The sequence below is a fragment of the Manis pentadactyla genome, chromosome 8 (genome assembly GCF_030020395.1).
Source record: "Manis pentadactyla isolate mManPen7 chromosome 8, mManPen7.hap1, whole genome shotgun sequence".
NCBI classification, from domain to species: domain Eukaryota; kingdom Metazoa; phylum Chordata; class Mammalia; order Pholidota; family Manidae; genus Manis; species Manis pentadactyla.
In genome coordinates this window covers 65,483,966-65,506,725 of record NC_080026.1, presented here as the reverse complement: position 1 = coordinate 65,506,725, position 22,760 = coordinate 65,483,966, and the positions used below count along the sequence as shown (strand labels likewise).

The following is a 22,760-nucleotide window of genomic DNA, read 5'->3' as shown; positions in this document are numbered from 1 at the left end:
GTAGGTTAGGGACATAAATTACACTTCAAGGAAATAATTGGGTATGCATTAAATAAGCTATTCAGAACTAAATGCCATTTCAAAGCAGTATCTTCCTGAAATTATTTAATAGAGGTCTAATATTTTTTAAATGTAAGAAATTGTAATAAAGTACTCTCATGACATTAGTAGTTAAGCACAGAGCAATGCAAATGACCCCAATATTTGGGATTATACTCCATGCAAAATTATAGTTATATCTGCGTGGAGTTTTAAAATCCATTCATACCCTTAATTCATGATTCAATTATAGAAATACATCACAAATTGTCTCAATGCCAGTGTCTTCAGACTGACTTCCCTAACCTGCAAGTGACTCCTTTCTGTCAACCTTGCCCTGCTTCAAGGTCTTGAATTTACGTGTTTCTTCCAACTCTCCCACATGGATGCCTCCTTCATCTCAGCTCTAATTTCATGTCCTCAGAGAGGCCTCACACTTGTATGTACATCATTACTCTGGCAGATCACTCCAGTGGCACTACATTTATGCCACTGAATCAGGATTACCTATTTTATTTGTTCCTTTGATAATTAACTAATTTTCTCAGTGGATTGTATGTTCTGGGACTCTAAGCATTGTGACCAGCTTGTTCACCATTGTATTCCCATCACACAGCACTGTGCCTGCCCTAGTAGATATTTTCCTATGAATGAATCAGTGAAGAATGAAATACAGATAGGGCAACCATTCAAAATTCCCACTGTCTTTAAGGAGTAACAGAGTCAAGTTTGAGGAGGAAATAACTTGTTTGTTTCAAATGATAAATCACAAAGCTAAAATGTACGCACATGAAGGTTTTGCCGGTCCATGGGATGTACAAAGAAATTATATTTTAACTTGAGCACTGAGAACATGTAGTTAGAACTGGCACTCTAGTGTGGTTAACTTAAACAATTAAAGGGCATGTATTTGAAGTATACAGGAATATCCTTAGTACATAGAGCAAGAGTGCTAATGGGTTTCAGGGAGACTTGAAACTAGGAGCTGAAAAACTCTGTGAGTCCCAGGCAGCTTCTCCATGTATCTGCTTTGTTAACTCAGGAAAGACTTTCTCTGCTTCTCAGCCATAAGGAAGGCAGAAGGTGGTTACTCCGCAGTCCCTGATTTTACTTCTCCTTTCAAGAAACCAGTCCCATTTCCAAATTCTGATTGCCCAGATTGAATTTGATTCAATCAACTGTGGCCTGGAGGACAGTTTTTGAAAGTACAAACAGGAATGCCCGAGTTCATTTCAGAGGGTGAGGAAACAGTTAAGGGGTCATTTGTGGTCTGGGTGGACACACAAAGGTATTCACTAACAAAGATATGTCCACTAGCCTGGAGAGGTGTGTGATGTATTATTTAGTTTAAAAAGTAGATTATAAAATTTAATGTATAAGAGGATCCCATTTTAATAAAAGTATATATATACTTTTATTAAAATAATTTTTTTATTAAAATAAAATTATATATATATATATATACACACAAACATTTAAAAATCTGAAAATATAGATACTAAAATCTTAGTAATGACTATCTCTGTATGGTAGTATTATGTGTTTTCATTTTTTCTTTATACTTTTAGTTTGAATTTTGTGTGTGTATGAAATCTGTATTTTTAAAACCTTTTAGAATGAAAAACTTCAAACATTTATAGAGAATGTGTAATGAATTGAAGTACCTATTATCCATCTATTACAACATGGCCAGTCTTATTTCACCTATTACTTCCCTTTTCTTTTACTGTCTTAATGTTTTACAGTAAATAGATTCTATTTTATAATTAAAAATAAAAGCGAAACTTTTTCCTTTAAAAAAGTAAACAATGTTTAAACTATCTGGCTAACAATTTGTGAAAAAACAGAATTAAATTTATAATTCAGATTTATGCAAAAATAAATTCCAGATGCTTTAGAGATTCTGATATTAAAAAAGGAAAAAAAAGAGTAGTAGAAGAAAATATAAGCAAACTTATTTGGCATCTAAAACTGAGTAGGTTAAATAAAATGCAGCAACAAAAACTACTATACATAAAAATCACCATATCCAAAGTTAAAAGGCAAGTGAGAAACCAGGAAAAAATTGTGTTTTGTCAGAAAATAATATAATAAGAAAAGACAAGTATCTGTATGTATAAACAGGCAATAGATAGGAACAGGCAAGTCCCCAAAGAAGGAATAAAAATGGCCAATAAATGTATGAAAAAATTACTCTTAATGGTAACTGAAGATACAGAAATAAAATAATAATGATAGATTATTTTTCTCCTAAGAGACTGACAGAGAAAATATGGGGAAAAAGCCATTCTTATAAACTATTGGAAATGTTAATTGCCAAAACCTTTCTTGAGGACAGATAACAATGCATTATGAAAAACCTTAGAATTTGGAATACCTTTGACCTAATAATTGTACTTCTAGGAATTTATCATGGCTATGTGTAAAGATGTAGCTGAAATATATTTATCATATTCCTATTGATAGTAGTGAAAAATAGAAAACAACCAACATGCTCCAAGATTTTTTAAAATAATTTTTAAGATTTTGGTATGTCTGTGCCAAAATATTGACATACAGCATTTAGAAATAATATAGAATAATACTTAACAACATGTAAATGTATGTTTGACATATTAAGTAAAAAGCAAATTGAAAACAACTGGATATCCACTAAAATATTAACTTTTTATTTTGGTGTATCGATATTATGGCTGATAATATTTATTTAGCTTATCTGTGATGTCTAAGCATGTATTTTGTAATAAGAAAAGCAAGCTATTTTAAAAATAGTGCTTTTTTTTTAAACAACTTGGAATGTGTGCTTAGTTCTTTCTAATGATGCTCTGTCTATACAGATTTACTGACTTGTTTAAAGATTCTCCCCAAAAAAACCTGTCCAATAAAAGAAACCAAAGAGGTGTATGGGGATGTGTGAATTAGATTTATGGCCTGAACTAAGTGGGAAACTAAAAAGACAGCTGTTATTAGAAAACTTAGTGCTAAAAACCCTCTTTCTGTTTTATTATGTTTTAAAGTTGAATTTATTAATATAGGTTATTATTTTGGTAAGGAGGTCTGTGTTACTGTGGTTTTAAGGATCACAATTATTACTGAGGGAATTAAAAATAAGTGCAATTGTATCTACATGCTTTTATTTGTTCTGGGAAAATAAGCTAAATAACAAAACTAAGGTGTTGAAAGATCAGTGAGAGATATTGATTATGGTAGACATGTCCATTTTTATGTCACTATTTTTTAAATCTTTGCCTGTAGATATCAAAATGACTATTTGCTACTCTGAAAAGCGATTGGTTATGATAAGTTACGATTGTTTAGGAGACCAAGAAATCTTTAGAAAAATTTTTTATTAAAATTATCTCCAGCATCTTTATCCTGTTGCCATAATACAACATTCATATTTTGTCTCTTTATACCCAAGTTCCTTAGTGTGATGAAAGTTGTATTTAACTGACTTAATCAGTTTAGTCTATTTAATCTGATTCTGAGCCTATGTTATTTCCTTTTTGGTGACTTTTTGTTTTTATTTGTTTAAGATTATATTTGGGAATTTAAGTATCTTTTTGTTCAGCGCAACTGCATTCAAGAAAACCTCGAATTGCATACAACTGCTTGGTCATCCTGTGAGTGCCTGTTTGATGATGATATAAGGGCAATTACATTTAAAGCAAAATTTCAAAAAAGCACACCCTCTTTTGTGAAGATGTCAGATTTAGCAACACACCTCGAGGATAGGTGCTCAGGTAAGATCCTTATATACATAAGACATTGCTGTTAACATAAGCAAGCAAACTACCATCTGTAGGAAAAATGTCCTGTTGAATGTAAAAGTGAACTATAGATCTTTGTAAGTAGCTGAACCAGATATTGGCATCTTTGCTTTTTTGCCTACAATCCTTTGAGGTTAATTTGTAATTATTAGGGGTCACTTAAAAATATTTTTTGCATATAGTTACAAGCAACTCATCATCTAATAAGCCAGAAATAGAAAAATGACCCTAACCAGAGTCACTGTTGGGATAAACACTTTATCAAGTTAGGAAGCTGTCATCTATATGTGGTTGTTAAAATTTAATGTTGATATAGAATCTGTGAAATTTCCTTACTGCTTTGTAAAATGTAATAATATATTTACTGAACTGAAATATCAGTGTATGTGTGTAGAAATTCATCCCCAGAAGCATACTGTTTAGAAGAATGCCTTTGATGATGAATTTTTTATACATACTTACATGTTTTCCATGAACTAAATATAATTAATGTAATTCATTTTGAATGAAGTAGCAAAAGGAGTATGTTTTAGGTTCCATATGCCATACACTTTGGAAAATGTCCAGTTGAATATAAAAGTGAACTATAGCTCTTTGTAAGTAGCTGACCCAGATATTGGCATCTTCTTAGTTTTTTGCCTACAATCATTTGAGGTTAATTTGTAATTATTAGGGATCACTTAATAGAGAGAGTAAAATAGTGAAAATAACTAGGTAAATTGATACAAATTTTAGTGGGAAATACTTTTCACTAAATTGTATTGGCTTCCTAAGTACAGAGATGATGCTAAAATTATGCTAACTCCTAGTTGAAGGCATAACAAATTAAATGGCATTTGAAGCAAATTTAAGGTTTCTAAATGCCAGAATTAGTAAATGTCAGTGATTATTGGTTTAGAAACTAGTAAGAAGTTAGAAGAGAAATAAAGTTTAAAAAATGGGATGTATGTGCAGGTTTGCCATTATGTAATCTAAATTTTTTAATGAAGAAGAAAATATTTGGTCAAAATTTGTTCTCAGAATTTGTTTAAGATTACCATTTTGGTGCTTTTACAGGTTAAGTTACTACAAATAACTCAGGAACTGTGGATCTTGATACTAAATCTTAACTATATTCTTCCATTTGCATGAGTAATTTTCTGAGCTCTTATAAATGGTTTTAGGTTTTATTTAATGCTCCATGTGGTTTAAGGGAATAAGATTATTTGTACAGTTCTTCCAATAAAAGAATCTGGTACAAAATGAAATAACTTGAAGCTCTCAAGAAATCACATACTAAGATTCTCAAGTATATTTCTGGGGCTTTTTTACTAGAATGCCGTGCCCCCTTTTGGTACATCCACAGAAATGTAAAAGTTGTGTCATATGCAATGTGTAGAATATTTCAGAGGTAGTGTTTTTCAAATGTGGCTTAGAGTGTGCCCGATTTTAAAAATTTTAATAGGGTTTTTGGGGTATAATTTTCATAGAGTAAACTGTCTATATTTAAAGCATAATATATTCACGTTGGTAAGTTTTGACATGACAACAGTTGTGAACTGTCATCAGTCTGCCCCTTTGTTATCTCTCTCTACCTGCCTCCCTAGTCCTTCAAGTCAGTCAATCTTCTATCACTGGAGATTAGTTTGAATTTCTATGATTTTTTTGACATGGAATCATACAGTATATACACTGTTTCGTTTGGCATCTTTAACTTAGCAAATTCTTTTGAGATGTATCTATGCTGTTGTGCTGATCAATAGTTCATTCCTTTTTATTCTGTTATATGAATATCATGATCTGTTTATGTGTTGATAGAAATCTGGGCTGTTTCCACATCTTGACTATTATAAGTAAAGTTTCTAAAACCATTCATATATAAGGTGTTCTATGGACACAGTATTTCTTTTCTTGTGAGTAAATACCTAGGAGATGAATAAATTGCTGGATTATATGGTAGGTATATATTTAACTTTTTAAGAAACTGCCAAACTGTTTTCTAAAGTAGTTGTACCATTTTACATTTCCACTAAGCAGTGTATGAGAATTCTGTTTTTCTACATATACATCAACACTTGGTACGGACATTCTTTTTAATTTTATCCATTCTAGTAGGTACGTAAGTGATAGGTCATGTAGTTTTAAATTTGCATTTCCTGGTTGACTAATGATTTTGAACACCTTTTCATGCACTTGTCTTCTTTTACGAACTATCAGTTGAAATCTTCTGCCCATTAAGAAAAATTGGGTTGGCTATTTTCTTATCATTGAATTTTGAGAGTTCTTTATATTCTGGGTAAAAATTCTTTGCCAGATATATGCTTTGCAAATACGTTCTCTCAGTCTGTGCTTGTTTTTTGATTCTGTTAACGAGGTCTTTTGAAGACCATAACTTTTAAATTTTAATGAAGTCTAATTAATCCATTTGTTCTCATATGAACTGTGTTTCTGGTGTTGTATCTAGAAAATCTTTGTCTAACCCAGTGTCACACACACAAAAATGTCCTATGTGTTACTATAGAAGCTTTAGAGTTTTAGTTTTTATATTTGGGTTTATGATCTATTTTCAGTTAATTTCTGTATGTAGTGTGAGATATGGCTGCAAGCTCTGCATGTGTGTGTATGAATATCCAATTGTTGAGCACCATTTGTTGAAAAGTTTATTATTTCGCCAGTGAGTTGCTTTTGCACCTTTGTCAAAATCAGTGTTGTACATATGCATGGTCTATTTCTGGACTTTCTCTTCTGTTTTATTGGTCTATTTGTCTATCTTTACACCAATACCACACTATTTTGATTATTATAACTTCATAAAAAGTCTTGAAGTCCAGTAGTGTTAGCCTTCCAACTTTGCACTTTTTCAAAGTTGTTTTGATTGTTCTAAGTCTTTTGGATTTTCATATGATTCTAAAACCAGTTTTTCAATTTCTACAAAAAAACCTTGCTGGGGTTTCTATTGAAGCTATGCATCAATTTGAGGAAGAATTGACATCTTAATATTGTATTTGCCAATCCATGAAGAAGATATGTCTCTACATTTTTTTAGGTCTTCTTTAATTTCTTTTGGCTATGTTTTGTAGTTTTCAGAGTTTAAGGCTTTCTTGTTATTTGTCACACTTATATCTATTTTCTATTTTTATGCTATTATAAATTGTTTTTTTAAATTTCAGTTTCAGTTGTGTGTTGCTAATATATATAAAATCAAGTGATTTTTGTATATTAATTTTGTATTTTGTAACCTTCCTAAACTCACTAAGCATTATAGTAACTGTTCTGTAGATTTGGATTTTCTACATAGATGATTATGTTATGTGTGAGGAAAGATAGTTTTACTTCTTACTTTGCAGTCTGGATGCATTTTATGTATTTTTCTTGCCTTATTGAACTTGATAGCTCTTCTAATATAATATTTTAAAAAATTGCAAGAGCAGACATTTTTACCTTGCTCCTGGTCTTAGGGAGAAAGCACCCCTTCTTTCATTATTAAGCATGATGTTGGCTATAGGTTTTTCATAGATGCCTTTTATCAGATTGATATTCATTTCTATTCCAAGCTTGCTGAAATTTTAAAAATCTGAAATGGGTATTAGAATTTGTTAAATGCTTTTTCTCCATCTATTGAGATAATCATACAGTTTTTGTTTTTCAATCTTTTAATATAATTAACAGGGGTTGATTTTTTAGTGTTAAACCAACTTTGTAGATATGGGATGTATCTTGGTCATGATGTATCCTTTTTATATATTGTTAGATTCAATTTGCTAACATCAGTTAAGATTTTTTATGTCTGTGTTCATGACGGATGTTTATCTGTAGCCTTTTCTTGTGACACCTTTTTTTCTGGTTTTGGTATTAGAGTAATGCTCATAGAATGAGTTGGGATGAAGTTCCTCTGCTTCAGTGTTCTGGAAGAGTTTGTTTAAACTTCGAATGGTTTCTTCCTTACGTATTTGGTAAAATTACTCAGTGAAGAACTATCTAATCCTGAAGTTTTTGTTATTGGAAGGTTTTAACTACAAATCCACTTTCTTTGATAAAGCACTATCCAGATTATCTATTTTTTCTTGAACAAGCTTTGGTAGTTTTTGGAACATAAACAGAGATGAAAAAACATTTTGCAAATTTTTATACTGTTAAACTGCTATACAACTTTCAAAAATGGGAGATTTATACTAACTGGTGAAATCTTGGGTAATATTGTAGTATCACATAAACTCCTAAAATAGTTTCATATTTTTGTGCCCCTCCGGTCCTCCCCCAAACCTCCACATGCTTATGGAGCTTGTCACTGCAAGAAGGAATGCCAAAGGCAGTAAAGGGGCTACACTTAATTTGGTTTCATGGAGAAGTCAACTCTGTTATCTGCTGTTTACACAAAACAGCTACCTGCTGGGATGAAGGACCTACAAGTAGATTTTAAAGTAAAAGTCAACAACATCATGAATAACATCATGAACAACAACAAAATAGGTGGCCATTGTTCTGATGATTAATTATATATAGTCTTAGGGGTTTGGGGGCTGAGGCTGGGAATTGGGAGTGTTCCTGCAAACCCTGGAATGCCCTCCTCCTTGGGAAGCCAGGCACAAACTTTGCACTGTCACAGTCAGTTCCTGGTAGGCTGTGTTCAGAAAACCCTTTTAGTCATTTTCATTCTCTTTATGTTCAGCTGTAAGGGCTGAATTCATAGTTCCCATCATTGTTTATGGGTTTTTTAAGACATAATGAGACAGCCTGTGGGATTAATGGGATTAATACATAAATCAAGTAATATAGAAATCAAAAGTACGAATACATTTGATGCATAATCAATAACAGAATGAGTAAAGCCAAAACAGTTCCTACAACTCGTGACCGCCCTCACATGGTTTCGGTGTCCTTGAGGAGCATCACGCCCTAGGGCTGGACTAAAGGTCAGATAATGATTGTGTGTTGGTCATGTGCTGAACCTCCTACTCAGAATTCTTTGGATGTTGGGGTTCATTTGCTCAGTAAATATGAGTGCCTTTTTGGCATTACTGTTGTGCTGTGACACCTTGAGTCCCCTGGCCGGCCTATCAGACCTTCAGCACTCCGTGGCATTCCCTCCTAATCTGCTTGTTGGAGGCAGCGGGGGAGCCGACAAAGCCCATGGAAGTACAAGCAGTTTTTCCTAACCTGTTTCATATTTAAATAAAAGGAAGGAGGAAGGAAAAGCCACAGGGCAGAATTTTCCAAGGTGGTCTGCTCTCTTAACAAACGCCAGAGGGGATGTGGATGTGCCTGACTCCTTGTGGAGAAATGAAGATGCTCTCTCCGCATCTCCTGGGGCCATCAGCAGAGTATCAGTGCCCTGCAGGCTGTAAGCTTCTTGAAAGCGGAGTCCACATTCATAAGGAACTTTTAATTCTTTTATTAAAGAGGTGTGTAACATTAAAATTCTTCTAAAATTATTAAATTTTTTCATTAAATAATTTCTCAGTGATTCAGCATGTCTGTGGAAAGGGGTGATGTAGAGCCTGCTATAATTTATGACATATGCTGACCAGCGCACATGCTCCTGTAATTCATGTAGGAATGGGTGACGTGACTGGAGAGATGATGAAGAGTCTGTGGGCACTAAAAGGCTAAAGCAAACTGAGGGGTTTAGGAATAGGAAAGTCAGCCCTTCTGGGGCCAGCAAAGAGATAACCAGAAAAGATAGTAAACTGATTAGTTCTTGACCTGGAGTGTACTACTTACTAAAAGGATGAAGAAGAACAAATTCAAAGGCTAAAAAAGGCTCTAAACTGAATATGGAGAGCAAAGGAGAAGAATGCTCAGATGAACGTATAGACTTCACTTAATACACAATAAGGCAAAGATAAATAGAAAAAAAGAACATCCACCAACTAACAGGTACCCAGCATTTGTTGAACAGGTGAAAGCATGAGCCAGCAAGTAGTGATGAGCATATCTGAGGTTCCTGGTGTGTCAGACATTTAAGAAACGAGGCCTCTCAGGACTTGTGTGGCTATGTAACACCCAGATTATGGATGATGATGGGCAGGAGACTGGAAAAAGAAATTTAAAAAGAGGATAAGCTAGTGGTATATTATTTTTGGACAAAGTGGAGAATAGGCCTCCTCTGTGGCTTTTGATGGTGATCAATTAAAAAGAGAGAGCAGGAAGAGAGGGCTGTTAGCTGGTTTCAAGTGTTGGAAGGCGTTTCTCCAAAAAGAGGGATTAAACTAAATTTTGTATGATCCCTGAAGACAGGGAGGAAGAAAACATCTACCTGTTCAGTCAAATTAGCCAAATAAATCTCACTCTTAGTTGCAACCAGATCACCCCTTACATTCTACAGTAAATGCTGAAACCATAGTGAGTGAGATTGTCTAGGAAAAGCGTGATGAAGAAGAGACCAAGAACACAATCCGAGTATGCTCTTTATGATAAGTAACTATAAATTGACTATATGATTAACCAATTTTATTAAAGTTGTAATTTTGGTCTGATAATTTATAATATTTTTTAGTTAAAGTATTATTGATACACAATCTTATGTTGATTTCAAGTATAGGCAACACATTGGTTTAACAATACCCGTATTGTTAAATCTTCACCTCCACTAGTGCAGTTACTATCTGTCAACATAGGAAGATGTTACAGGATCATTGGCTTTATTCTTCATGCTGTATTACTATCCCCATGACCAACTTATGATTGAGAATTTTTGTGCCCCTTTATCCCCCCTTCCCTCCCCCATGATAACCACCAGTCACTTCTCAGTGTCTATGAGTCCACTGCTATTTTGTTCATTTTGTTTTGTTTTGTTTTGTTTTTAGATGTCCCAGATAAATGAAATCATGTGGTATTTGTCTTTCTCCATCTGTCTTATTTCACTTAGCATTATACCCCCTAGGTCCATCCATGTTGTCACAAATAATAGGATTTCTTTCTTTTTTTATGGCCGAATAATATTCCACTGTATATGTGTACCATTTCTTCTTTATCCATTCATCTATTTATTAATGGACACTTTGGTTGCTTCCTTATCTTGGCTACTGTAAATAATGCAGTAATAAGCATAGGGGTGCATATATCTTTTTCTTTTTCAGTTGGAATTTTCTTTAATTAAAGACCCAAGGGACAAGAAGCTCCTTTGTTATAGTATATGACATATGGCTCTTATACAGAGTAAAATAGACACCAGGGAGTCAAATGTTTATACCAGCGCCAAATCCTTACTGTATGTAGCAGGTGAAGTGAAGCAAGATTTTCTTTACTGGCATTCCAATTGTGATGCATTTTTACATGCACTAACTTCTTTGGTAGATTTAATCATTCAGTGGAATTACAGAATTTGCAAAGGGAAGTAGTAAAATATGTAAAATTGAGCATAGTACTTCCACCATAAGCTATTTATACATACTTCAGGAAGTCAATCCTAGTAAACTTCTTAAATAGTGCATCAGTAATTATCAATTAACTTCTGTATTTAGGCATATACACAAAGTAAATAAAGTAGAGTAGATAATGGTTTTTAAATGTTTCATCTCTAGTAATTGTGCAAATGGAAAAGGATGTGGAATTCTTTGAAATCCTGGATTGCTACCACTATCTATCCTCTCCCCAACAAGCACATCTATAAGGCATTATTTTGGAACAGTTACCAAATGCATCTTAAATAGTGTATAAATAATGACAGCAATAGTTTTCAACCATGACATTGTAATTTCCTCAAGACTTTTTGCCTTATGTATGAATAATGTGGGTTTTGAAAGGTGCTCAAAGTAAATTACTACAGGAAAGAAAAACCCCTGATTAGGAAAGGACTAGCAGAAGATTTTGATCTATCATGACATAAAGGCCCAGTGTGCATAATGCCATGGAAATTTAGTATCAGAATGAAAACTGATGCTCCTCACTGTGCAGTGAGCTCTTTTCCATCAAGAGGTATAGTTCTGAAGTGGTTTACATTTTGATTTTACCAGGCACCAAAATTTCTAACACAGTATTTTCCTTTTAAAATCAGAAACTTGTTCCCATTGTGGATTGAGGATTAAAGTATCTTAATATTCTTCAAGTGACTTGTAAGATGACATAGGGGGTTATTTCACTTAAGCCACCTGCACTGCTGCAGTTTTAAACCCATCGTAGAGAGATTTAAAATAAATAAAGCATTGAATTTCTCTCATAGATTGGTTCAGTTCTAAATTCAGAAGACTTTTTCCTCCTCAAGCTGCCATTATGACTGAGTTTATGGCAAGGAAGGCCCCCATCCAATAGTCCTTTCATACAACAGTTTGGACAGGAGTGACACTGTGCAGGAGAACTGGCTCTCTCTGAGGATGAGGTTGAGTGGTTGGAAATTTCTCTCTGTAGTTTCTCTACTTTTTTCTGAAGCTCTGCTCTTTTAGCAAGAAGTTCTTTATATCTGTTGTGAATGGGCTCCTGTGTTTTCATCTGTGGATTCCACCTCACATAATATCCCACCCAGAGTTCTAGGTGGCACATGCTGGCTACTGGATAAAGCACATGATTGGAATAGCTACTGTAGAGAGGATTTGTGAAGTCTTCCAGCTGTCTGTTTATGTCAGACCACAGAGACACAGTCCTTTTAGGAAAACTCTCTTTTCCTCTCTGCTGTTCGCTGTTACAGAGGAATGTTCCAAATAAACAGCTGTACAAGTGGTCCAAAATGGTAATGAGAAAATATTCATTGAACTCAAATGCTGTAGGAAACTGTCTTGTCATTTGCCAGACACAATGAATTGAAGAAAAACGGGTGATTTGTCTGCATCTGCATGGTTCTTATCTCCATGGCCCACTCTAAGCTGAAATCGATGTCCAAAGCTTAGCCATTCTTTCTCCACAGGACTTGAAATCCGCAGATAGTTCGATAGTATCCATCCAACATAAGCATGGCGAGGGAACTGAGTTGAGCTGTGCAATCCCACCCATCACTGCAGTGGATGACCACAGATGTCTTCCCTGACTCGACTCTGTCAGCAATTCTCAGAGCCCCTGCAAGAATAAGCTTAAAATGTTCTAGCCAGTGAGTAGATTCCAAGTTAGACAGCCAGTGAGTCTCCTCGATGTTGGGGTACACAATCTCCTTAAGTTTCAGTAATGATTCCCTCAGAACATGAATATTGTGGATATCTAGAAAAACTAGCTCTGCATTTTGATAGGCATCTTCACTTTCATAACCTCCACCCTTTGCCTTATTGGCAACAGCATTAACACTTGGCCAGGCATCAAATATAAAAATTTTATGAGACTGGGCATTGGAGTCTATGATGACTTGAAGGTATTTTTCATCTTCTTTGCTTCGCTTCCCGGGCTGGCTACATCTAGTGATTGTGGCTTGACTTTCAGGATGAATCCATGATAAAATGGGGATATGCCTCTTTGACCTGAAGGATGACACTCTTTTTAACTCTTCATAAGGGATATTTGCTGGCACAACCAAGAGGGCAGGGTATGTATCACAAAGCTTGTATTGGTCATTTATCTTTGTCATTCTCCAGCTTTCACTGGAATTCCCTGCTTCTATACTCTAAAAGAGGGTCATATAGCTTCCATCCATTTTCAGGGAATACTTCTTTGTATTCAAAAGCACAAAGAGGCAGATTATTAGAGATTGGAAATGCATATTTCATTAGATTCTCAAATATGGATCTTCTTGTTTACCCCTCAGGTTTATGACCAAACCGTAAATTTCCTAATATCCTTGCACATAGTTTCTAATCCATAAGAATTTTCACCTTGACTAGAAGTCGATTTTTTCTACTCTGCTTATCACACCAAGAGAAGCATCTAAAACAAATGGGGGATCCTGTTCCATGCTTTTGAAATATAACCTGTAATTTGTGACAGTCAGTTCCTCATACAGCACCAGTGAATGGATATATATAAGTTACATCTTTAGCCTCAGATCAGGAGAAAAGTTGTCTGTAGAAGTTGAAATGGAGTCCAATGATACAACAGATCCTGATTTTGTATGCACTGAATTCTCTGAATGAGAAGTAGAAGCAATTATAATTTGGGGGATGTTTTATCTTCACTTCTAATGATCTTCAAATGTCAACGGCTCTTCACACATTAACTGGACAGGGAGTCCACACTGGGCAGCTGTGCCACCGCTGGCTGGGAGCCCAGGCTCTTGCAGCTCGAGCTCTTCTCCATGGCACTGTGCGGGCAGCAGGGGGAAAGGCTCCATATATCTTTTCAAATTAGTGATTTTGTTTTCTTTGGGTAAATTCCAGGAAGTGGAATTATTGGGTCATAAAGTGTTTCTATTTTTAGTGTTTTGAGGAACCTCTGTACTGCTTTCTGCTGTGGCTGTACCCATGTACATTCCCAGCAGCAGTGTAGGAAGGTTCCCTTTTCTCCACATCCTTGTCAACACTTGTTACTTTTTGTCTTTTGGATAGTGACCATCCTGACTGGTGTGAGGTGATATCTCATTGTGGTTTTGATTTGCATTTTCCTGACAGTTAGCAGTGTGAAACATCTTTTCATGTACCTCTTGGTCATCTGTATTTCTTCTTTGGAAAAATGACTGTTCAGGTCCTCTGCCCATTTTTTAATTGGGTTATTTGTGTATATGTGTGTGTGTGTGTGTGTGTTGAAGCATATAAGTTCTTTATATTTTTTAAATTCTAACCCCTTATTAGGTAAATCATTTACAAATATATTCTCCCATACTGTGGGTTGCATTTTTGTTCTACCATTGGTGTCCTTTGCTGTACAGAAGCTTTTTAGTTATAATATATCTTTTTGTTTGTGTTTTGTAGGAGTGATTCTCATCAAGGCACAGATTTTGGAGCTGCTGTTTCCTATTACAGCAGCTCAAACAATAGTTCTAAGTGCTCACAGTTCTCTGAAGAATATTTTCTCTTCTCTTCCGAACATTACATACACTGGCTGTGCAAAATGTGGATTGGAACTAGAAACAGATGAGAACAATATCTACAAACAGTGTTTTAGCTGCTTGCCATTTACAATGAAGAAAATATACTATAGGTAAGGCAAGTAAGCAAGCCAATTGAATGACAAATATAGGACTGAAAAGGACCAATGTATTATATCTATCAGCTCTTACTTTACAACAAGAACTAACTAGAATCCAAGAGAGTAAACGTTTTCCCCTTGAGTACTAGTTATTTGTGAAAGCAAAAATTGTAATCATAATGGGAATTTTTTAAACTAGTAATTGGGTGATTTTATTATCTTCAAGCAAATAGGTTGAAGGAAATTTTTACTGTGTTTACATTTTAAACCAAGATCTAAATGGCTCATTAGAAACTCATTTCTCCACCTTAACATGTAATTAGAATTTAAAAGCTAAAAGTACTGTATGATCTAACCTCTGACTTCTGAAAGTTAGTAAGATGTTTAACCTTTCTGTACTTTGGTTTTCCCAACTTCACATTAGAAATTAATATAACAATTATATATTAATGATACCAAAAAAAAACACTGTGAAAAAAAGAAAGAAAAAAATGAAATTAAGTATAACAAATATTCTACAGTAAAATTGCTAACCAGCTTAGTAAAAACACATTGTTTTTTAAGCAATAGCAACACAGTGTTCAAAATCTTGGTCTTTTTCTTCTTACCTTATAAATAACATGCTTTTACAAAATATCACTCACTCAGTGTTTTGTGCTCTTTTCTATTTCTAAATACTGCAGAATCTAAAACCGAACTGAAAATATACTCAGCATGTTATCATGACATACATTAAGAAAACTTACAGTAGTTTAATCCATAAACCTTATTCTCCTCTACATATATTTGTTATAAATAAGTAAATAAATTTTGTTCTTACATTGAAAATTGCTTATATGGAAAAGAAGATTGAATTAGATGCATGGTATATAACAAACATATCAATTAAAATTGATTTCTTATCAATAGTTAAGGCCCCTTACAGAGTGTGTGCATATATATGTACACTTATTTTGTATCATTCCTAATGTCTCTTATTAATATAATTATTTATTGGACAAGAATGTTGTCCAATAAATGTCCCTCATGGAGAGGAGGGACTTTCAACCAGTCTAAAGGATGACTATTTAAGAGAAGGACTTCACAGATCAATGTCACATGACTAGAGTATAACCTAGCATGATGTTTTAGAACTGTCCTAAATGAGACCACTTTAAGGACATAGTGCTTTTTTGTGTGTGTGACTAGAATGTTGAATAGACATGATAAAGCAAGAGTTATTTTTTTGTTTATTTAAAAGACTTTAAATAAATATAGGTTTAGGATCCGGATTATTTGGGCTCCTTGAAAAGAAAATTTTGAGATTAAATAACAGATTCCCTTCAAATTGAGTCAAGTATGTGATGAAGAAATCATAATGTGACATCACTTATGACTCTACATAAGTCAGCAAACTGAGTAAGAAAAATCTGTGACTGCTTCTTTTTCCAAGACGTAGTCAATCAAATAGTTACTAGGTATCCACATGTTCCCCTGATACTTAGTCCTGAGGAGGCCATACTGATTGATGTGAGTATTCTTGTACTAAAAAAATCCACAGTTCATTTATGAAACACTTAATGAACATCGTATGGCATGACAGTCCCAAAGTCTGGGAGGATTAATGACATTTTATGTTGGTTGTTTGCAACTTGGAACGGATTTTTCCAAAAGAAACAACATTAGATATCATTATTGGAGTCTCATGTCAGCTTGCAAAGGCTTCTTTTATCCATGTGAACATGTAGCATAGTTGCTGTTCTTAACAATGTTTTTACAGGATGTGTATTTGGGATGACATTTTTGGAGCATAAGAAATACATTGTTTTTTCCACTGTCACCATGATCAATTTTAGGACCTTTTCATCACCACCCCTCCAGCCCCCCAAGCCCCTTGCCCATTAGCAGTCACTTCTCACTCTTGCCTCCCCCAGCTCAGCATTTGGATTGGTCCCACCTTTTGGCTGTTATAAGTAATGCTGCCGTGAACATTTATGTACCAATTTTTGTGTGGGTGAATGTTTTCATTTCTTTTGGGTGTATACTCAGGAATAGAATTGCTGGGTTCTGTGGTAACTGGTTACCTTTTGAGGAACTGCCAAACTGTTTTTCAAAGTTGCTGCACAATTTTACATTCTCACCAGCAGTGTATGAGGGTTGCATTTTCTCCAGATCCTTGCTAACACTTTTTATTATCTGATTTTCTTTTTGTTGCTTGTGCTTTTCATATCATATCTAAAAGAAGTATCCTTTCTAAGCCAAGATCATGGAGATTTATTCCTATGTTTTTTAAGAATTTTATAGTTTAAATATTATATATATGTCCATGATCTGTTTTGAGCTAATTTCTGTGTATGTTGTAAGGAAGGGGTCCAAGCTGATTCTTTTGCATGTAAATATTCAGTTGTCCCAGCATAATTTGTTGAAAAAGACTTTTCTATTCCCATTGAATCATCTTGACACCATTGCTAAAACATTTAGTGTTTCTATATCCCCCTAAACTCTTAGGTTCCTTGAGTGAAGGAATCAGATCTATCTTGTTCACTAGTGTATCCCCAGGGCTTAGCACGGTGCACGGGATGTGGTAGATACTGAGTATACACTTGTTGCAGTAAAGAATGGAGGAAGAGAAATAACTTTGGGGCAGAGTGTAGCATGAAAAAGAGGAAAGGACCTAGAATTACCATGTGGGTAAAGAGGGAAGTAAGTTTTTTTTTTTTTTATAATTATTTTTTATTGAAGGGTAGTTGACGCACAGTATTACATTACATTAGTTTCAAGTGTTCAACACAGTGATAAAACATTTATATACATAATTCTAGGTTCCAGCTATCACCCTACCAAGCTGTTACAATATCTTGACTATATTCCTTATGCTATACATTACATCCTGGTTACTTATTTATTTTACCATTGGAAGTCTGTCCTTTTTTTTTTTTTTTTTTTTTTGTGAGGGCATCTCTCATATTTATTGATCAAATGGTTGTTAACGACAATAAAATTCTGTATAGGGGAGTCAATGCTCAATGCACAATCATTATTCTACCCTAAGCCTAATTTTCGTCAGTCTCCAATCTTCTGAGGCATAACAAGTTCTTACATGGAGAACAAATTCTTACATAGTGAATAAGTTACATAGTGAACAGTACAAGGGCAGCCATCACAGAAACTTTCGGTTTTGCTCATGCATTATGAACTATAAACAGTCAGTTCAAATATGAATACTCATTTGGTTTTTATACTTGATTTGTATGTGGATACCACATTTCTCTCTTTATTATTATTATTTTTAATAAAATGCTGAAGTGGTAGGTAGATACAAGACAAAGGTAGAAAACATAGTTTAGTGTTGTAAGAGAGCAAATGTAGATGATCAGGTGTGTGCCTGTAGGCTATGTGTTAATCCAAGCTAGACAAGGGCAATAAAACATCCACGTATGCAGAAGATTTCTCTCAGAACGGGGGGATGAGGTTCTAAGCCTCACCTCTGTTGATCCCCAATTTCTCACCTGATGACCCCCCTGCGACTGTGCCTGTCTTAGGTTGTTCCTCCCTTGAGGAATCTTACCCGTCTCTGGCTAACCAGTCATCTTCCGGGGCCATACAGGGAAATGTAAAGTTGGTAAGTGAGAGAGAAGCCTTATTGTTTGAAAAGGTTAGCTTTTTACTTCTTTGCATATTTATGCCCTGTGGCTTCTATGCCCAGTATTTGTCTTGAGGTATCTTTACCACTTGGAAGAATTATGATACTCGGTAAATTTGATATGAGGCACGAATTCTATTTAAGGGTTGTAATTAGGAAGGAAGAAGAAAAGCTATAGAAGTAGCAGGTGGCAGAAAACATGGGAAGATTATTTCTTTGACATATCTTCTTGTAGAGTAACTTCAGCATGTATAGGTTTTAAGCTACTACTTAAATTGCGCACTCACATTAACATAATAGGAGTATAGTTACATAACCAAAGCATATCTGTAATTACCAGCCATCTCCAGTGAAACCAAGAAAACCAGTTAGGCACCTTAGGCATTTGTGAAAGCTTATCTATGATATGGTGGATATTGTCCAACTGAACTTGAACAGTCTGAGAGAAATCAGACAAATTAAAACAACCCATTCCTGGGAAATGTTCACATCCCTTATGTTCTTTTAACAGTAAATAGTCTGTAGTTGTAGGATTTTGGAGCGCTACAATTTGCACTTCTCCTAATTCTTGGTTGAGGTCCAACAGTATAGATCCAGTCAAATTTGTTGTTTTACTGTATGCACAGGCCAGCTTAGATATCTCCTTCATTCCCATGGCAAGTCCAGGAGCTGGTGGGATGAGTGCATCTACAGCTGTAGCAGTGCGTGGATCTTTGTTGGGGTTTTTTGATGATCATCTTCTGGTGTGAGTCTTCCAGAGAGTGCTGATGTTGGAAGTTCTCTTTCATATCGTAACTTAGTTCATTTTCGGGGTAGCCCAATTAGGCTTTGATCTTCTGTATAAACGCAAACAGACCCTTTGCCTACACTTTTATATGCCCTTTATACCCTTGTGTAGAACTCATTGGAGGTTACCACACAGGAACTGCCCTTTTTTTTGTTTTGTTTTGTTTTGTTTTGTTTTGTTTTGTTTTTGGTATCACTAATCTACACTTACATGACGAATATTATGTTTACTAGGCTCTCCCCTATACCAGGTCTCCCCTATAAACCCCTTTACAGTCACTGTCCATCAGCATACCAAAATGTTGTAGAACCACTACTTGCCTTCTTGGTGTTGTACAGCCCTCCCTTTTCTCCTACCCCCCATGCATGCTAATCTTAATCCCCCCCTACTTCTCCCCCCCCTTATCCCTCCCTACCCACCCATCCTCCCCAGTCCCTTTCCCTTTGGTACCTGTTAGTCCATTCTTGAGTTCTGTGATTCTGCTGCTGTTTTGTTCCTTCAGTTTTTCCTTTGTTCTTATATTCCACAGATAAGTGAAATCATTTGGTATTTCTCTTTCTCCGCTTGGCTTGTTTCACTGAGCATAATACCCTCCAGCTCCATCCATGTTGCTGCAAATGGTTGGATTTGCCCTTTTCTTATGGCTGAGTAGTATTCCATTGTGTATATGTACCACATCTTCTTTATCCATTCATCTATCGATGGACATTTAGGTTGCTTCCAATTCTTGGCTATTGTAAATAGTGCTGCGATAAACATAGGGGTACACTGATCTTTCTCATACTTGATTGCTGCATTCTTAGGGTAAATTCCTAGGAGTGCAATTCCTGGGTCAAATGGTAAGTCTGTTTTGAGCATTTTGATGTACCTCCATACTGCTTTCCACAATGGTTGAACTAACTTACATTCCCACCAGCAGTGTAGGAGGGTTCCCCTTTCTCCACAGCCTCGCCAACATTTGTTGTTGTTTGTCTTTTGGATGGCAGCCATCCGTACTGGTCTGAGGTGATACCTCATTGTAGTTTCAATTTGCATTTCTCTGATAATTAGTGATGTGGAGCATCTTTTCATGTGTCTGTTGGCCATCTGTATTTCTTTTTTGGAGAACTGTCTGTTCAGTTCCTCTGCCCATTTTTTAATTGGGTTATTTGTTTTTTGTTTGTTGAGGCGTGTGAGCTCTTTATATATTCTGGACGTCAAGCCTTTATCGTATGTGTCATTTTCAAATATATTCTCCCATACTGTAGGGATCCTTTTTGTTCTATTGATGGTGTCTTTTGCTGTACAGAAGCTTTTCAGCTTAATATAGTCCCACTTACTCATTTTTGCTGTTTTCCTTGCCTGGGGAGATATGTTCAAGAAGAGGTCACTCATGTTTATGTCTAAGAGGTTTTTGCCTATGTTTTCTTCCAAGAGTTTAATGGTTTCATGACTTACATTCAGGTCTTTGATCCATTTTGAGTTTACTTTTGTATATGGGGTTAGACAATGGTCCAGTTTCATTCTCCTACATGTAGCTGTCCAGTTTTGCCAGCACCATCTGTTGAAGAGACTGTCATTTCGCCATTGTATGTCCATGGCTCCTTTATCAAATATTAATTGACCATATATGTCGGGGTTAATGTCTGGATTCTCTAGTCTGTTCCATTGGTCTGTGGCTCTGCTCTTGTGCTAGTACCAAATTGTCTTGATTAATATGGCTTTATAGTAGAGCTTGAAGTTGGGGAGTGAGATCCCCCCTACTTTATTCTTCTTTCTCAGGATTGCTTTGGCTATTCGGGGTCTTTGGTGTTTCCATATGAATTTTTGAATTATTTGTTCCAGTTCATTGAAGAATGTTGCTGGTAGTTTCATAGGGATTGCATCAAATCTGTATATTACTTTGGGCAGGATGACCATTTTGACGATATTAATTCTTCCTAGCCACGAGCATGGGATGAGTTTCCATCTGTTAGTGTCCCCTTTAATTTCTCTTAAGAGTGACTTGTAGTTTTCAGAGTATAAGTCTTTCACTTCTTTGGTTAGGTTTATTCCTAGGTATTTTATTTTTTTTTGATGCAATTGTGAATGGAGTTGTTTTCCTGATTTCTCTTTCTGTTGGTTCATTGTTAGTATATAGGAAAGCCACAGATTTGTGTGTGTTGATTTTGTATCCTGCAACTTTGCTGTATTCCGATATCTGTTCTAGTAGTTTTGGGGTGGAGTCTTTAGGGTTTTTTATGTACAGTATCATGTCATCTGCAAGTAGTGACAGTTTAACTTCTTCTTTACCAATCTGGATTCCTTGTATTTCTTTGTTTTGTCTGATTGCCATGGCTAGGACCTCCAGTACTATGTTAAATAACAGTGGAGAGAGTGGGCATCCCTGTCTAGTTCCCGATCTCAGAGGAAATGCTTTCAGCTTCTCGCTGTTCAATATAATGTTGGCTGTGGGTTTATCATAGATGGCCTTTATTATGTTGAGGTACTTGCCCTCTATTCCCATTTTGCTGAGAGTTTTTATCATGAATGGATGTTGAACTTTGTCAAATGCTTTTTCAGCATCTATGGAGATGATCATGTGGTTTTTGTCTTTCTTTTTGTTGATGTGGTGGATGATGTTGATGGACTTTCGAATATTGTACCATCCTTGCATCCCTGGGATGAATCGCACTTGGTCATGGTGTATGATCCTTTTGATGTATTTTTGAATTCGTTTTGCTAATATTTTGTTGAGTATTTTTGCATCTACGTTCATCGGGGATATTGATCTGTAGTTTTCTTTTTTGGTGGGGTCTTTGCCTGGTTTTGGTATTAGGGTGATGTTAGCTTCATAGAATGAGTTTGGGAGTATCCCCTCCTCCTCTATTTTCTGGAAAACTTTAAGGAGAATGGGTATTATGTCTTCCCTGTATGTCTGATAAAATTCTGAGGTAAATCCATCTGGCCTGGGGGTTTTGTTCTTTGGTAGTTGTTTGATTACCGCTTCAATTTCGTTGCTGGTAATTGGTCTGTTTAGATTTTCTGTTTCTTTCTGGGTCAATCGTGGAAGGTTGCATTTTTCTAGGAAGTTGTCCATTTCTCCTAGGTTTCCCAGCTTGTTAGCATATAGGTTTTCATAGTATTCTCTAATAATTCTTTGTATTTCTGTGGGGTCCGTCGTGATTTTTCCTTTCTTGTTTCTGATCCTGTTGATTTGTGTTGACTCTCTTTTCTTCTTAATAAGTCTGGCTAGAGGCTTATCTATTTTGTTTATTTTCTCGAAGAACCAGCTCTTGGTTTCATTGATTTTTGCTATTGTTTTATTCTTCTCAATTTTATTTATTTCTTCTCTGATCTTTATTATGTCCATGCTTCTGCTGACCTTAGGCCTCATCTGTTCTTCTTTTTCCAATTTCGATAATTGTGACATTAGACCATTCATTTGGGATTGCTCTTCCTTTTTTAAATATGCTTGGATTGCTATATACTTTCCTCTTAAGACTGCTTTTGCTGTGTCCCACAGAAGTTGGGGCTTAGTGTTGTTGTTGTCATTTGTTTCCATATATTGCTGGATCTCCATTTTGATTTGGTCATTGATCCATTGATTATTTAGGAGCATGTT

The 22,760-nt window shown here is 35.4% G+C and overlaps 1 protein-coding gene and 1 pseudogene across 5 annotated transcripts in view; one reads left to right on the top strand and one right to left on the bottom strand.

The window, feature by feature from the left end:
• Positions 1 to 22,760, top strand: part of SHLD2 (shieldin complex subunit 2) — a 127,163-nt gene that overhangs the window by 92,956 nt on the left and 11,447 nt on the right. For all 5 annotated transcript variants that reach the window (XM_057505834.1, XM_036926535.2, XM_057505832.1 and 2 more), the window contains 2 exons: positions 3,576 to 3,782; positions 14,552 to 14,780. In XM_057505834.1, the coding sequence (XP_057361817.1) occupies positions 3,576 to 3,782; positions 14,552 to 14,780 (436 nt within the window). The remainder of the gene's footprint in view (positions 1 to 3,575; positions 3,783 to 14,551; positions 14,781 to 22,760) is intronic.
• LOC118932791 (myotubularin-related protein 2-like) lies at positions 10,702 to 14,543 on the bottom strand (annotated as a pseudogene).